Here is a 17472-nt window from a genome sequence, read left to right on the forward strand (position 1 = left end):
AAATGGGTGCGTTTTTCTCCTTAATTCATTGGTCACAAACGTAATATGAATCAGAAGACAGTGAACACCAGTGGGGGACACATAGAACATATAATTGTAAAGCACATTTTTGACTTACCTTCCTGTTTAACAGACCCACAAAGCCTTCATTACATTGCAACATTTTGAGGTTAAGAACAGAACACAGCATAATTTGACATTGTCACATGGCACAGGAAAGAATGCTCGGTATAACGCCAAACTTATTTTCCATTGGATTTCAAATGTGTATAGCCAGAAGTGCATGGAGCACCAGACAATACATGGGATAAAAATCCAACTGAGGCCATATAGGCTTTCCACAATACACAGTTAGTTTGCGGCCATAAATGTATATTTTGTATGCACATGAAATGAGCATTTTGTGCGTACATAAAACTGTGGCCACTATAGAATTTTTCAACACATGTCATGTTTAGGCCTCCGTATATGTGTTTTCATACATATACAGTATTTGAGATTTTTGTAAAGCGTTTTCTCTCTCTATATCCTCACAAAGGTCGCGGCCTTGCTGGAGGCTACCCCAGCTGTCTTCGGGCAGTAGGTGGGGACACCCTGAACCGTCAGAGTGTCCAATTAACCTACCAAGCATGTTTTTGGAATGTGGGAGCTGGAGAAAACCCACAAAGGCATGGGGAGACCATGCAAACTCCACACAGGAAGGCCGGGTTCGAACCCAAGACCTCTGCGCTGTGAGGCGGAAGCGCTAACCAGACCAGTCGACCACCTTGTCGCCTCCATCCATCATAAATCGGACATGAGTTGAGCACGACTTCTTGTTTTTCGCCCTCGCCATTGGCCCACTTTACGTCACATGAGAACAACGCTGTAGCCAATCAACTCGCAGCGAGCTTGTTTATTTGTTATCTGCTTCCTTGTTTTTGCTCGCCACTGCACAGTTGTAGATCCATTCGTCGTGCGTCTGGTTTATTATCCGCCGTCCAGCTAACGTACAGGCAAGACACCTTTTCATTACTCATTTTAGTTTCACTTGACATGTTTTATTGGTGTTTCAAGGCGACATACGAAGGCAAACTCAGTCACCTGTTTCTTGCTTAATGTGAAGCTAGCTAAGTGGCTAAGATTTGATTTTGTTAACTGCTGACTGCACAAAACGCGAGTAGCTAGATGTGTCATTTTAAATCAGTTTCCACGTAGTTGAGGGCTCGGTTGATCTAATCAGCTGTGGTGTCACGCGATTAACTTTTGTCCTTTCGATTTTGTTATTACTGGAAATCGTCTTTTATTAATTAAGTCCATAATATTGAGCCTATTTGATGTCAATTTAGATTGAAAAGTTAAGATATTAAAAAAAGATTGGTTGACTTGAACACATAATATACATAGAGCGAATTTTCTGTAGGACAGTGATTAAAATTTAATTTCACGTTCACCCCCCCCCCCTCCACCCCCGCATTTAATTTTGTTCACCCGAAAATATTTTTCGACAAATATTCCATCTTGTTCCGCCACCTATTCCAGCGATGAATATTGTATATAGACCAAGTCTATAGGCACATACTTAACCTATATTTGTTAGTAAATCGAGACGAGTCATTATTAGTTCCAGTTTACTTCTTGTGACATTTTTACTTGATGCTTTCCCTTGAGAGTTTTCAAAAGTAAAATATGTGCCTTGGCTCAATAAATGTTGGGAAACTCTGCGCTAGACGAGACGTTGTTTACTAGTTTGGAGCCAATCATTTACGATTGATTTTCACAACTATTGTTGTCTGTAGAATATGTTGAAGGACGGAGTCCTCACTAATGTACCTTTTGGATGGGCCGCGGGTGGAAACTTGACGACATTGTGCCCCAACGGGTCCAAATGGGTATGGGAAGGTCTTGGAGAATGCGCTCAGGATGCAAGGGACATGGCCAGTGTTTACCTGGGCCTGCTCTCTATCCTCTGCTTTATGATGTCCTCACTGCCGTAAGTATTGCCTTATCTAAGTCTTGTGGAGGGAAATAAGCGTTCACCTGAATGCAACATAATGTTTGTTTGGATTGATCACAGGCAGTACTACAGCTCCTGCAAAACAGGGAATATGGACAGAGCACTCTCCATTTGGTTTCTGCTGCTGTGGTTGGGAGGCGACACTTGCAACCTGGTGGGGTCCTTTTTGGCAGACCAGCTTCCGCTTCAGGTGAAAAAGATCTTCTGTTTTTCTTACGACGAGTGGTGTAAGTGACAAAATATTCATTGTGTCTAGTGAAAATGACAATTTGCTATTGTAACGGCTCTTCTGAAGTGGAACACACTATGGCCCAGGAAGCTGGACTGGCTCCAATTTATCCAGATTTCAAAACTATTTGTCCCATAGAAAAAAATGGAAGTTAAAATAATTCCTTTCTGTGTCAAACTCTCACCATCAAAATTCTGTACTGGAAAATCAAATGTTTTACAAGTGAAAGTCTATTTACCAAAGACAATTTGTCTGTCGGACAAGTGTAAAAACAAGCTAACCGCTGTTAATATTAAATTGTACAGTTTGTAATTTAAATAATGAATGACAAAGGTGTATTGCAAAGGTGATTCATCTCACATTTTTTAAACATTCTTCAGTGTCACACAAGTGTAAAAAGATGTTAACTATCGTCAGTGGTAAAGGTAAAAACTCAAGATCAGTCTTTAAGTGAGGGCACGCATGGTGCTTTGACTGTGAAGTCTGCATACTTGTTTATATTATTCGTCTCTCATGTTCTTTTCTGAGCACTTTTTGTTGAGGCGGCTAAGTCTTTTGGAATAAGTGTCTCCTAAAAAAGCAAAAGAAAGCACAAGTGCATGTTTAATGCATTCATGCTTACTAAACAGTTGCAGAATTTCATGCTTGACAGCGATTTTAAACTCTCAAGTTTTGTGTGATTTAAGAGGTCCAGTTTCCCTCCGAAAGCTCTAATTCCAATCTGTATGTCTCAAGGAGCATTTGACTTTAAAGGTTTCAGTGATATTTTTCAAGACCTGATGAGTGATCGCCACGTGGAGCTGTTAATCACCCTATTGTAACTCTGTGTCTTGATCAGTGATGATTAATTGGTTCACATCATCCAAATTGGATTGCATCAACAATATTGTCCTTTTATATCGGGTGGGAAAACTTTTGTTTTTAAAGCCCTCATTTGATTTTAAAATAGACGGAATGGCAAGGTCATTTGTAGATGAGGTAAAAGGAAAGTCAAAATGTTCTCATTTTTCAATTTAATGTGTGATTTTGTTCTTATTATTTAATGTTATTTGATGAAATACATAAGAAGCAAATTAGTTTTTTTTGGTATTATTTTCAACAAATGAATGCCCTAAGTATTTAAAGGTGCAGTGTGCGAAATGCACTTGCCATCTAGTGGTGAACTAATAAAATGCAACGACCTAAATTCGAAGCGCGTGCATTTGAAGCATGCGCACTACAGTGCCTCAATTTGAAATGAATGAACAACATAGAAAACTAAAAAAATTCTACACACTGTCCCTTTAATGGTATAAATGTATATTCAACCAGTTTTTGGAAATATTACAGCAGTCGGTGGGCCGGATTAAAGAATGTAGCTGAATTATTATTGGCTCATTGGCTAACCATGCTAGCTGATTGTAGAATCTTGGTCTCATCACATCTGTCTGATTTTCTTTTTGTGGCCATGTGTCTTTCCTCCTTTAGACATACACTGCAGTTTATTATGTTTTGGCGGACTTGTTGATGTTGGCCATGTATTTATACTACAAGATGAAGAACAGAATGGTCGAAAGTGAGTATGCTATTTTTATTTTTTCTCATTTAGCAAGTATAACAATTCTTATCAATGCGCATTTTTAACTTTAAAAGGCGTTTTATACTACATTTACATATAGTATGAAAAATGACTTTTTAATTTTGAGTTACTTTCATCCAAACAATTATGGAAGTGTGTAAGACGAGTCTGAAACATAAATTTAATACGTTGGTGTCCTTTTGCCGAGTCAGCGGTGCGAGAATAACAGATTAAAAATCACAATTGTGCATTCCATTTACCGATAATTTTTGTTCCTTCTTTATCAAATCAAACCATTTCATTTTGCAGCCAACTCTTAACTCACTTTTTACAAAATTAGCTTCTAAAAAAAAAAGCTTTTGTTGTAGGACAATGTGTAATCCTATTAACATAGCATAGCTCAACTGTTATGCTATATTATGCCATAACATAGCATAGCACATTTGATGTGCTGCTGCTTATGTGCTACGGTAAACGTATAAATTATATACATATATAACCGCCCATTGATTGTATGAATTGTAACTTAAAAGATGGTCAATGACCATACTGCTAGAAGGTGACACTTACAGAAATCCAAGCCAGAACAGAGCTGAAAAATACATGCTGACTGAGCTAATAAAATCCTGATCATTTTAAAGAGGGTATATTGTGGAAGTAAAATAGTTTTTAATTGCTTGTATACAAATATTTGGGTCTCTGGAGCACCCGGCCACTCATTAAGAGTGAATTTCCACAACCAAGTCGAGCCTTTTTGTAAGAGATGATTATAACTCTACAACTATGTACTGTTTTCAAAACGGACAGTCATTAGTTAAGATGGCGTATTTTTAGGGAACTTATTTGTGCAGAGTTGAGTCTTTGCCACACTTCCACACACAGGAAGATGATGTCCTGACGTTGCAGCCCTTTTTTGAAAGAATGTGCTGAAATGTCTCTCGACTGACTCAGCTGTTCTGCTCTCCACCAGACAGGAGGGTTTTGCACGTGCTGGGTGTGGCGTGCGTCCTGGGCATCACTACAAGCTTCGCCAACCTTCCAGGGTGGCACGCGACCCAACAGGAAGCGATTCCCTCGGCATACAGGGGCCGTACGCTGCTCTCCAGTGCAGATGTTGCCGCGGTCAGTATGAGAGGCTTGTTAATTTGTACCACTTTGTATGTTTAGTTATGACCTCTGTGTTACCCACAGTATAATGTCTTGTTTTCATCAGCGTAGGTTTTTTTTAGTGTGCAGCTCCTTACGGGAAGAACTTTTTGTAGAAATCCGCTTTGGGTTAAATTCTTTCAAGTCCAAATGAAATTTGCCACATTTGATGAGACCATGATGGGCGATTTAAACAAATCGTTTTGGAATATTATGGACCAAACAGGGTTCTGGATGAACAGTGGCCGATGGCCCAGGGCCATTATATGACTGTGTCGGGCCGCCCAAAGTTCACTGTTGCTGGTTGGGCCAGAAATCAACACGTTTATATTAGGGATGTTCTGATCAGGTTTTATGACACCGATACCAATCGTGCATGAGTGAGATCGGCCGATACCGATCACATGGAATATCTGTATATTTTTCCATTTATTTATGGTGACTGCTATTATGCAATATCTGAAAAAAAACAGCCATATTATTGCCGTAATTTTGACAAAAATCTCTATATATTTTCAAAAACATGAAGAAATACAAAACCGTTGCTGGCACAAGACAACAATTACTCAGTCACAAAGATAACTGAAAAACTTAAATTTACCAGCTTTTAGTAACACAGTTTTTAACAGATCAAAATAATCAGCAGTCTCAAAAGACTTAATTATGCAAAAAGTCAAATAAATAACATGCCACTTAAACATTGCATGGTTCAGAATATAATCAAAGTAGAAAAAATAGTCACATGCAGGCTTCACTTGAATAAACTATTCAACGAGTTTCTAAATTGAAACGACTCAGGAACTTTATTGTCTTGTGCATAGAAAAACTATCTTGTGCATTTGTCAATGAGAAAAAAAAGTCACTGTTAATCTTTTAATCTCCCTGTGGCAATAATGCCACTTATACTGCGCCGTGTCCGCCTTGACTTTATTCAATGCAGTGAGCCTCGTAAACTCGCCGTAGTCTCCCAATTGCTTGTTCTTCAAATGTGGGATGAAGTTGGTTGTGTTGAAACTTTTGGCCATGCTCCCCGCGCGAGGTACCTTTTCATGGCATATACAGTATTACAAGATGCAAACTCCACACACACAGCAGACAATGCTATGTTCACAACAACTGCGGTGGTCGGAATAATTCGATCAAAGCTTTTTATTGCCTATCAAAACGTCCGATCACCCGTTAAAGCCTTCCATAAGGAATAGCTACAACAAGATAAAGCCCAGAAAATGTCAACTGTTTAATATTCTGTTAAATTGTATAGTTAAAAACATATCGTGCAAAAAAAGTAATCCAACAGGAGTAGCATTTTCTTAAAGGCTTAAGTAATGCAGTATAAAGACGCTGAATATGAAATAATCATTGAAACTTATGTTATTATATCATGAATATATAGGGCCGTTTCTGGGAGGGCCTCTACAACATGGCTCATGGTGGCCCCATCCCAAAAAGGAGCTTGTTAATGTAGGACCCTATAAAACATTCTTAAAAGATTTCTTTTGAACTCTATCTGCATGCATTTTTTTGTGTGTACGCTTTGATGACCGTGGGAAAACCACAAGATGGAAATTCTTTCAAAATGTTTAAAAACTATTATTTCTGTCAAAACTAAGGTCAAACCATGTTTCATCTAGATGTTATTTGGCAAAAAAATCTATGAATTACTACATTATAGCTTGTCAGGTCTTATTGTAATTAGTTGCGCTCACAATAAGGATCGTAATGGCTAATAGAAGGGTGAACTTAAATCCAGATCTGGAATTTCTTCTGTGTGAAGAAAAAGAAAAATGCTGATCAAGTGAGGCAACTAACTGCCTTTGATGAATCCCAGGTGATAACAGTTTAAAATTTGTTCTTGCTCTTCTCTCATTTTTCTTCCTTCAGTCCTTGACCCCCAAAGAGATCATCGGATTCTCCATTGGCTCAGTATCATCTGTGCTCTACCTGTTTTCCAGACTTCCTCAGATTTACACTAATGTAAGTATGACAACATGGGCTCTGCATGTACATATTTACATTACATACTAAACATTCCTCGTATGATTATAAACTTGTCTTGTCTTTGATGATGCAAACATATTCTAAGTCACGCGCTAACATATTATGTTGTGTAAATATCCTGTACAGTAAATACATATCTGCTTGGAACTTGTCTTCATCACTGCTTGAATATAGTGGTGCCTCAAAGGTGCATGTAAAATCCATTGTGGGAAGCTCTTCGGACACTTTCTACCATAGCAAATAATGGAAATTGAAGTAATTGTTCACAGGGGTCAAACTGTAACGGCTCAGCTTCTGTGAAACTGTGAAACCACTGTGAAAACAAAACACTAAACTTTGAAAACAAGCGATGGCATTTAACGGCCTGTGTGTATCCTTACCGTCTCGCATTCCTTTTCTTTTCATGCTCAGAATATTTTCTCTCACAAAAAAGTAAAAACAAAACTTAGGCAAGAGTAATCCTTTGCTCGCTGAACTAAAGTCACATGCAATATGACGTCATATAAGATGGCACTTTGAACCGGTTTCTGTTTTTTGCGTGGCTTTTAAAAGGAGTTTAGTGCGGCGATAATGGCTGTTGGATTGTAAAGTAGAGGTGTCAAACTTGCTTGACGCTGGCCACATCGTACTTCTGGTTTGCTCTCAGGGTAACACATTACTTCACGTTCTGTTCAGTAAAGGGAAAACATGCAAAACAAACAGCTTATCTTTTGTGTAAACAGGACAGATCTAAGGACATTGAAAATGAAGCATCAACGGATTAAATAGTTTCTCTTTTGCAAAGTCAAGTCACTCTTAAAGGGAAGTCAACCCAAACTTTTTTCTTTAAGAATATGTTCTATGTAGGCCCACTAGTTGAAACACGGCATTCTGATTAATATTGCGTTTGTGGAATAAGTGTTAATCCACTTGTTTTTAGCCATCTCTGGGGCGGCCATTTTGTCTTCTGTCAACTGAAAATGACATCACAACTGTTCACAACGACCAATCACGGCTCAGATTCAGATAACAGGTGAGCCGTGATTGGTCGTTGTGAGCAGTTGTGATGTCGTGTTTGGGTTGACTGAAGGAAATGAAGAATGCAGACAAGTGCACCAGTAACAGTCTGAACATTGTGCATTCCATTGACACCCTAATAATGGCTAGTCACTTGTTGCTGTTTTAATGCTGCTTGAAATATGGCTAGCAGTGATGTCTGCTGGCCAGAAGCTGAGCTGCTTTTTGCCTTAAGTGTGCTGTGTGGTAACACTAAGAATTGCTTCATATAATGGGGTACTATTTTTATGGCTAGTTTTGAACAGAATTCATGGGGAAAAAAAAGCATTCGCGGGCCACATACTGTCAAATGACTTAGCGGGTCACATCTGGCCCACGGGCCTTGAGTTTGACACCTTTGTAGGTCTGGTTCAATTAGTGGTGGGCGATATGGCAAAAATATCGCATCACGATTTTTTAAAAATAAAATCACAATCATTATTTTATCATGATTCTTTTTTTTTTTTTTTACATCGTTTTTAGACTAATTTGCACATTTTTGACCATTTTCCTTATTTTAAACATAAAAGATTTATAAAATGTATATTAAACCCTAAAAGAAAAAACAAAGATATTTTAAGCCAGCTAAACTTTCTGAAGAGGTTTTAATTTGAATAGTGCCAATTTTTTATCAAAATGTGCAGTGAATGTAAACATAAAAGGTAATGTAACGGAAACATAAAAACACAGCTCGTAAGGCGGGTCTAGTACTTTGAAGAGTCTTTTAAAGCCCTCGTTTTCCACTGTTTTAATGGGAATCATGTCTTCAGCAAGGTAGTAAGTCACTGCCTCAGTTACTTCTTTACACTGCTTGCTTGTTTTTTCATATGGAGTGCCCTTGTAAAATGACTGTGTTACCGTGTGTTGTGTTAGCTTGGAGCTAGCGGCTGCCTCCGGCTACCATGTGTCTGATCGCCATTTGTTTTGGCTGTTGGCGTAGTTTTTTGGGTGCCATCTCCGCAAGTGATTAAACAGGTTTGTCGTGTTGCCATCTGACGTCCAAACCGAGTCCCTGCAAACTTTGCAAATAACTGGTTTGCGCTTTCTCCTCCGAGGAAAAGCCAAACCAAATCGGCACTGTGGATGTGGAGTTTCTTTTCGGGACCAACTCCGCTTCAACTTTCCGCTATAGCTTCCCGCTATTAGGGGTGTAACGGTACGCTAAATCATATTTTGGTTCGTTTTTTTCGAAACTTCGGTTCGGTATATTTTCGGTCCAAAAAACAGATTTAAAAAAAAAAAATGTTTATTTTGAAAGTAAATGGTACACTTTTTAAAATAAATAAATAAAAGCAAACCATTCGGGTGATATTCTAAGCAATTACACCAAAATAAAAAATACACTAACAATAAAGGTCTCTTAATTTTGTAAATTATTAAGACACTGAAATCTTTAAATACTCAACAGCAATAGCCTATGACTATGACACATCTAAGTATTCAAGTTAAAGACAAGTTGTCATTACACTTTACACATTACACTTTTTGTGATGAAAAAAAATACATACAATAACAGTTACAGTTATTCATTCATTCATTCATTCATTATCTATACCGCTCATCCTCACAAGGGTCACGGGAGTGCTGCAGCCTATCCCAGCAGTCTTCGGGCAGTAGGCGGGGGACACCCCGAATTGGTTGCCAGCCAATCGCAGGGCACACAAGGACAAACAAACATCTGCACTCCCAATCACACCTAGGGGCAATTTAGAGTGTCCAAGTAACCTACCATGCATGTTTTTGGTATGTGGGAGGAAACCGGAGTACCCGGAGAAAACCACGCAGGCACGGGGAGAATATGCAAAGTCCACACAGGGAGGCCGGGGCCGGGATCGAACCCACGACCTCTGAACTGTGAGGCGGACGTGATAACCAGTCAAACACCGTGCCGCCCTCAGTTACAAGTATTGCTAACTATATCAATAAAACTATTTTTAAAATGAAAAAAATACAGTAACTTTAAAAAGTCTTTATAAAATTGTATACACTTTTCAGGCATTGAAATCTTTGAATATTGCACAGCATATTGTAACAAATTGTGTTGTGTTGTGGTTGGATTTGTGTGTTTCCGAGGTTCATGAATACATCGTACGGCAAATGAGTGGAGCAGCGGAGAAAGAAGAGCGCGAGCAGTTGTACTCGGATTAATAAAAACGTGATGATTAAACTACGTCTGATGGCGTGTTCCTAGAAGACACTACAATATGATAAATCTCTCTATTTAAGTTTGACCTTTTTGCTCCCTCATTTAAGAAACATTCACAGTCCATCCGACTGTGCATGTTAGACGTGCTAGATCTGCAACATAGCCGCCAATCTCATGTAGCAATGTCGACACACAACTTTGGGACGCCTCCACGCACCTTTCGGAACAGGAAAGCCAGAATGTTCCCAAATGGGAGACCGCAGTGTACGGGGGGACCTTTGAGCTCTGGCTCTTTTCTGGCTCTCTCTTTTGTGCCGCTACCCTCTTCTACCGCATGCAAATGTCAGTAGCCCCCGTGCGTAAGCTCGCTCTAATACATCGACCAAACCGAACTCAAGTGGACCAAACCGAACATGCCATACCGAAACGTATTAAAATGCGCCCACGTGTACCGTAATACCCCTACCCGCTATACAAACAGGGAGGCGGGGAGTGTCACGTACGGTGCACTGTCCGTGCTGTGATTGGTTGGTCGGGTATGCATCAGCGGCTTTGAGCCGCCATAGAGCTAAACTGTATAGAATGTGCCCTGTAGACGATCAAACGATCTTTCGGCTTTATGAGATCGTCAACACGTTAAAGTCCTTAACGATCTAATATCGTCAAATCGCCCACCCCTATGTTCAATGTCTATCGACGTAAAGTATAGTGAGTCTCGTATTAATTTCGTTCACTGCCGTTGATGAATTTACTTGTCTTTTCGCAGTCCAGCCATTCAATTCCAGGAACTTATTTATATTTTTTTCAAATTTTTTCAAACATTAGGGCAAAAGAGGGTCTGAAAATGTCTGCCAGTGAAATAATGCTGTTTCCCAAAATATGTCAGCACCCTGGAGGAGTGGCAATCACAAGAAAGGAGGCCCATTGACTCTTGCATGTGATAGTGATTGAATATGTTCAACTCTGACTTCTCTTCACAGTTCAAGAGGAAGTCAACCGAAGGGGTGTCTTTCTTCCTGTTTGCTCTGGTAATCCTCGGAAACACTACATACGGCCTGAGCGTGCTGCTGAAGAACCCTGACCAGGGTCAAGGAGAGAACAGCTACGTGATCCATCACCTGCCCTGGCTCATCGGAAGTCTCGGAACGCTCGTCTTGGACCTCTTTGTATCCTTTCGTGGCCTCGCTTCCAGCCGTCAGCGTGTACTTGCTACATTTCAGAGTGCGGTCTTGTGACTGTGTGCGCACACAATAGCAAATATCCAAACACTCACTCACCCCTCTTGCCGCCATGATTGTATTTGCAACGCTTTCCAACCAATATGGAGAGCGAGTTCGACTGAGAATGGTCACTGACACATCTCCATTTTGTAGTAAGTCAGTGTAGTGTGTGCGAAAGGTTTGGGATCCTTTATAGATAGAAGATAAAGTACAAAGTGTCTTGTGTGTTGTAACGGCCACAACTAACAGCCAAGCGTTTAAAGGCCCTGATGGACCAAACCGACGTCGGAGGTCGTGAAGCGTTGTGGTGCCGTCTGTTTGATGTAGTGGGCACCGTCGTGGTGTCGTAACCCGTCTGTAAGTGTCTCGGGGGCGTTTACGTATGTTGAATCGGCGTCGCCAGTCGTGACATTTGGTCACTCTGATTGGCTGTTAGCTATCAAATCAGCGCTCAGAGCATCAACGGGAAGTGACGAATGCGGAAAAACAGTGAGCACGCTTCTGCTGTCTTAATCTTCTTACAAGTACAAGAGCGAGGGTTGACAATGTAAGTATTTCACAATACCATGTCAAGAACATGATGGTTTACTTCGCGTGGGAGTTCATCGTGAGCGAAGAATAGAGCTGAATTCAATGTTTACGTTTTTATAATCCGCCCCCGGCCATCAGCTTTCCGGTTGGAGTTTTCTAACCATGAGAAATGGTGACTACCGCCGCCGATGGTATGGAAGAGTATTCCATTTTATGCATGCGCAGAAGGTACTTTAATGGTCAGTGTCGCTGTCTGTCGTTGCGGCGTATTCCTCCAGCGTGACGTGCCGACAGCCGGCCCGACGCTACAAGGGGTAAGCGTCTGCACTGTTGGCCAGCGTCTTTTTTATCAGGGCCTTAACACGCAGATTGGATTCTAGTTAGGTAAAAGCCAACCACTATCCTGAGCTCATGACAGACAACTCTACATTCTCATTTACTCACCAGGGTACGTCCCACTTTTTAAAGCCACACACACTCAAAGGCACAGACATAACACTGGTCAACACATTTTTACCAACAAACTTCTAGAATTTTTTTTTTTTTTTGCATCGCAATAATAATAACAATAATGATGATAATTTAAAAAAATGAAAGTATCTAAAGAACCCAATGTGCTGGAAAAATGTAAAGCCTTTTTTTTTTTAATCAGCATCAAAAATAAGTACACATAAAGCCATCTCTTATTCAAATTTGCTGTAGACCAGTGACCAGATGTGAGAATGGCAACCCAAAGTGGACAACAATAGTATTTGCATCTCATGTGCATATTTGTTGTTTCATGCAAAGTCCTTTTTAGCCCATTAATCGATGGGATAATGGTAGAATAATCGATTTAAAAAATTTTGATAGCCGCATCCTTAATTGGATTACACTGTAATAACACTGCGCTTTATTACAGGAAAATGAAAAAACTGTACTTAATGAGTCAACTAGAATGTGTTGCACATAAATTAATCAAGATTTGTACCTAAGTAAATATTTGAAAAACAAACACTTCTCGAATGTAAAGTATTATCCTTTAATGTTAAATACAACTGAATTGTACTTAACAGCAAATTCACAAATGCAAGTCCGGTGACTTGAGAAAAAACTATAAAAAAAACTTTAATTCAGTGATTGTTCGAGAAGGACTAGAAGTGAGCCCACATAACTTCACTTTGAGAAGTGCTGTTGTTATGAGGACAAAATGCTTTTATTTCTTCTAACATTACAGGCACGCTTTAGGAGACTTGAAAACAGCATTGTTGTCTTTGTGTTCACTCTGGTTCTCTTAGCGTTTCATCTTTAACGCTGTGCTTCAGATCTCCGTGCAGTTCATTAGCTATCGCAAAGCTGCAGACAGGCTGGACGTCAGCACCTCGGAGACGGAGCCTCTGTTGGGGAGCTAGAACGTTCCCCAAACCACTCCTCTGCCATTCAATGCCTCCCAAAAATCTTCAAATCGGGATAAACACATTTCATTTTTTTTAATTGTACAGTTGTATTTATTTCACTCCCTTTTTTCAGGTAGATGTTGTTTTAAATAGTGCAGGCGGATTATGCATATTTCTGGAGAGGTTATAAAGGGAATGGCGAAGAATTAGCTTGTCGAAGCGTTGTTTTTCTCGCTACGAAGTTTCCAAACGCTGCTGCATGAAGCTCTCTGGTCTCGTTTACAGTACAACTGTAATTTGAATCTTTACTTTCGTGGTTGTTTTTCTGCCTTTTAAGTGTAGAAATTCTACATTTCTATGAAGCCCCGGATTCTGGGGGGGAAAAAAAGTGGTGCTTTTGTTTTTGTGTATTTTAAACACATTTTCATTTTAGTTCCATTGTTTCTTTTTACGTTGTACTTCGTTTTTAAATACAGACACCATGACCAGTTTTATTTGCACTGGTGATGACGCACATACCACATAAACTCATACACTATATCATGCACGTTCAATTTATAGTTTTACTCAGCATTCTCACATAATTTTTGCACACATTTTGTACTTTGGGGAAAAAGTGTCATTGGGTCAGTGTACTGTTAACGAAAATGAATAAAATAGAATAGAAACAATTTATTTCTGCCTACTGCTGTTCATTTTCTTTTATTTTGAGATGAATGTAATGAAGGATTGTCCTTGTTTTTTGTGTTTTCCCTTCATAAGCAGCCTCACAGTGACCTCTTCAAACATGCACTTTGCCACTAAGCAACCACACACGCAAACTGTAAGAGCCCACCCACTTCGGGTGTTGGGTCAAGGTGAAAATGAGGCTTCTGTGTGTGTTTGTGTGCATGGTTGTGAAACAGTGGCAAAGAGATTATTCTGGCCAGATTTTAGGAGTCAGTGAGGGGAAGCGCTCATCCATCACCAAGGATGAACAGAATCAATTTATAAACAACTCTAGTGGGAATTTCTTAATGAGATGCTTTCAGCCAATACAAACTGGTGAGAAATCTTGTGAGTCCCCCCCAAATAAAATAAATAATTGTAGATAATACTGCATATGTTTTAATGTGGCAAAGTGGTGTTTTCATGCACAGGTCCTTCAGATCACTAGCTTTTCCTTTGCTTTTGCTTTGTTTTTTTTTTGTTTTTTGTGGTGCAGGCTCAAATTGGTTTTGTCTGTCCCTGTGAGTCTGATTTCACACTACTGTTTTTCAGTGTTTTGTGGCAAATTTGTTTTGGGCTTGTTGTAACCTGAATGTATAAATGCAATTTTATCTAGAATTACAGTATTCAGATTGGGTTCATTGGATTCAAAGAGAACAGGAAACCAGACATTGCAAGCTTTGCATTCTTAAGCACGCCTACTATTCTGAGTAGCTGTACACATGCATTTTGCAAGGAAAGAACAGTGCCATCTGGTGGATATGATGACGTTTTTGCGAAGTTCCCAGTTGTTTACGTTCCTCCTCCTGATAAGCACATTGTCATGTTCTGAAATCAGTGTTGGACTTAACTCGCTGATTGGGGGTCGCAGCTATCGTCATGTTTCCTCACTAAACACTCAAGGCCAACCAGCAATGATAAAAATAAATAAAAACAAACATGATTTATGGAGTGCTGAATTTATCTGTTGGTTTATGCTGTGAGTGTGTCACGACTGATGCTCGTGTTGTGTCCTCACATCACTTTGCTGTGCAAACGGTTAGATTTGTGCAATGAATGCTGTTGTGTCTGTTTACCGAGCATCCTCCTTCTCATTCTTTTTCAGCTCCCATGGGCGAGCGATAGGGTGACCATATGTCCCGATTTGCGCGCAAATTGACTCGCTGTCCCGCATGTCTGATCGGCAGGCACCAATTTTCAAACGTGCGTCTAAAATTATGTTTTTTATTAAACGCCTGTGTGCTGAGAGCAGACAACACAGTGGAGGCTATTATGGTTCCGGGTCTCGTACGTTGTGTGCGTGTGTGTGTGTGTGGGGGGCAGACTGCCCACCCGGTGAGATTCATGAAAAAAAAAAAAACTTACATTTTTTGTAAATTATTATGACAATATTTTTGAATTTGTGTTTTGTTGTGTTTTTTATTGTGTTGAATATTTAAGAATGGCATAATTGTGGTTGTCTAAGGAGGATCTGAACTTCATATTATTCAGTTACGATGTTTCAGGACAGGAGGATTGTGCTCAGTGAGAGAAATATTCAGGCCCACCCGGATTTTTCCAGGCCCACCCATTAGCCACCTTCTGGCTCCGCCCCTTTACCTTTTTACTAGCAGTTTGTGTTGTATTTTTGTAAGTGCCGATGATTTCAACTGCAATTCTGTGTTCTGTGTTTTTATTTGTAGATCTATAATTGTTATTTTCTTACGGTTTATTATATTATATGTTACTGAACAGTTGACAAGCTGTGTCATATGCATTTTTGGTGCCCGTCGCGAGCGTCAGCTGCGTTCCACATTGTCCCCCACAAGCAGACTCCCTGTCCCACATCTGGTGAGTTCGGATCTGGTCACTCTAGCGAGCGAGCGTTGGCTGTCAGGGCGGAGTTCCAACAGGGTGACACCTCTCCTAGATCCATGGCGACACATTACAACCGCAAATAACATGATTGATTTACAAGTAATAAATAGAACTGAACGGTACTTTGGCAGCAATTCTCTCATGTACCAGTAGAAGGAGCCCACTTTTCAAATGGAGATATCATTGGATGAAGGCGTTAAATTCTTCCTTAGCTATAACTACAAAAAACGATGATCTCATAATTCAATCGCTGCTCTGTATTAACTATAAATCACGCACTGGAAAGAAGGAAAACCACCACCATCAGCTGGACTGAAGAAGCTCTGGCCATCACTGCAGGTGACTCAAAGGTCCGCCGTGATTTATTTGTTGTACACGATGGTGCAGCGTCGCTTTGTGTTTGCGCAGCGACCTCAGCGTGGAGCAAACTTTGGTTGGGCGCTCTCCAAATCGACAGATGACGTCCTGAATGGGCACGCCACATGTCACGCTGAGATTTGACAAGCCAGACTTCTGGGTGGAGTGGAGGGGGGGCTCGAGGGGTTGCTGGTCCTTTTTTCCCTACCCACCATGGACCTCCACTCATCCTCTGCGCCGGCCGAAGGCAGAGGAGGAGGATTTCCTTTTTGAAGTCCAACTTCTGTCCAATATTAACTGCAGCACAAACAGATGAGCGATAAACAAAAGGAAAAGTAAACACACTCCCAAGGTTTTGTCACAACAAGCACACACACACAAACACACACGTACACACACACGCACACAGTAAATAATTAATTAGCAGCGCTTGTTTGTAAAAGCTTCCCAAAAGCCATCTGATCAAGTATTTCTTTAAAGGGTTTATTTATATATATATATATATATGTATATATATATATATATATATATATATGGAGAACACTCTTATGTACACACATGCACGCACACACGGGCGACCACATGTTGCAAGGCCTGCATGCTGATGTTTCGAAATGCAATTTACGTAAATATATGTTCGTGATCTGTTAACATGACCGATTATTCAATATGTAATAACAGCTTTATAGCTGATAAATTAAATGAAGTTCCCGCCCGCCCCCAAAAGCCAAAGGTCAAGTCAAAGGTATATTTATAAGGGGGTGGGTTACATATGATACTAGAAGAAAACGTCAACACATTTAAATAATATTATGAAATACATTTATTGAATGCATTTCAAGGGTATGAACACATGACTCGAGGCTTCTTTGTTAAAGCCTGAAAAAAACGATTTACTCAAAGATAGGAAATAAAACAAATTGCACTGTTATATACACTACAAAATGAAATATTCATTCATAAAAAAAAAAAAAAAACACGGGTTATTTCTGAAACCTTTAATAACGATGAACCCAAATGATTTTCTGTAAAAGGGAAACGATATTAATATATTAACGATCAAAATATGAAATCATCATTACACACTTTTCCATGTTGGCTGTAGTGTACAACAGTGTAATAGACGTCGATGCACACACACACAGACGCACGCGTATATGCACACGTATTATGTAGAGTATACAAAGAAGCAGAAACACACGCACACACACACACACATCCACAAACACACATAAGTGTCACACATCCGTAGTGTTTCCAACAAGGTGAAAGTTCACCATGTTTCCCTCAAATGTGGACATGTTATGATCTACAA

The 17472-nt window shown here is 39.9% G+C and overlaps 1 protein-coding gene across 1 annotated transcript; it reads left to right on the plus strand.

Annotated features, from left to right (window-relative positions):
* Window positions 1-799: 799 nt before the first annotated feature.
* Window positions 800-14886, plus strand: slc66a1 (solute carrier family 66 member 1). Its single transcript, XM_086027644.1, has 8 exons — window positions 800-995; window positions 1779-1972; window positions 2057-2186; window positions 3693-3780; window positions 4754-4905; window positions 6811-6903; window positions 11089-11274; window positions 13164-14886. Exons 2-8 carry the CDS (start codon window positions 1782-1784, stop codon window positions 13248-13250), a joined length of 927 nt encoding a protein of 308 aa, XP_085883770.1. The 5' UTR covers window positions 800-995; window positions 1779-1781; the 3' UTR covers window positions 13251-14886.
* The last annotated feature ends 2586 nt before the right edge of the window (window positions 14887-17472 follow it).

The sequence above is a fragment of the Filicampus tigris genome, chromosome 1 (assembly GCF_054856515.1).
Source record: "Filicampus tigris isolate MCC_2025a chromosome 1, RoL_Ftig_1.0, whole genome shotgun sequence".
In the NCBI taxonomy this organism is placed as follows: Eukaryota; Metazoa; Chordata; class Actinopteri; order Syngnathiformes; family Syngnathidae; genus Filicampus; species Filicampus tigris.

Excerpts from the sequence above, each read along its gene's own strand:
- slc66a1 (XM_086027644.1), top strand. The coding sequence starts at position 1,782 with ATGTTGAAGGACGGAGTCCTCACTAATGTACCTTTTGGATGGGCCGCG. Across the intron at positions 6,904-11,088 it reads TTCCTCAGATTTACACTAAT|TTCAAGAGGAAGTCAACCGA; the intron begins GTAAGTATGACA and ends TTCTCTTCACAG. Across the intron at positions 11,275-13,163 it reads CGCTCGTCTTGGACCTCTTT|ATCTCCGTGCAGTTCATTAG; the intron begins GTATCCTTTCGT and ends GCTGTGCTTCAG.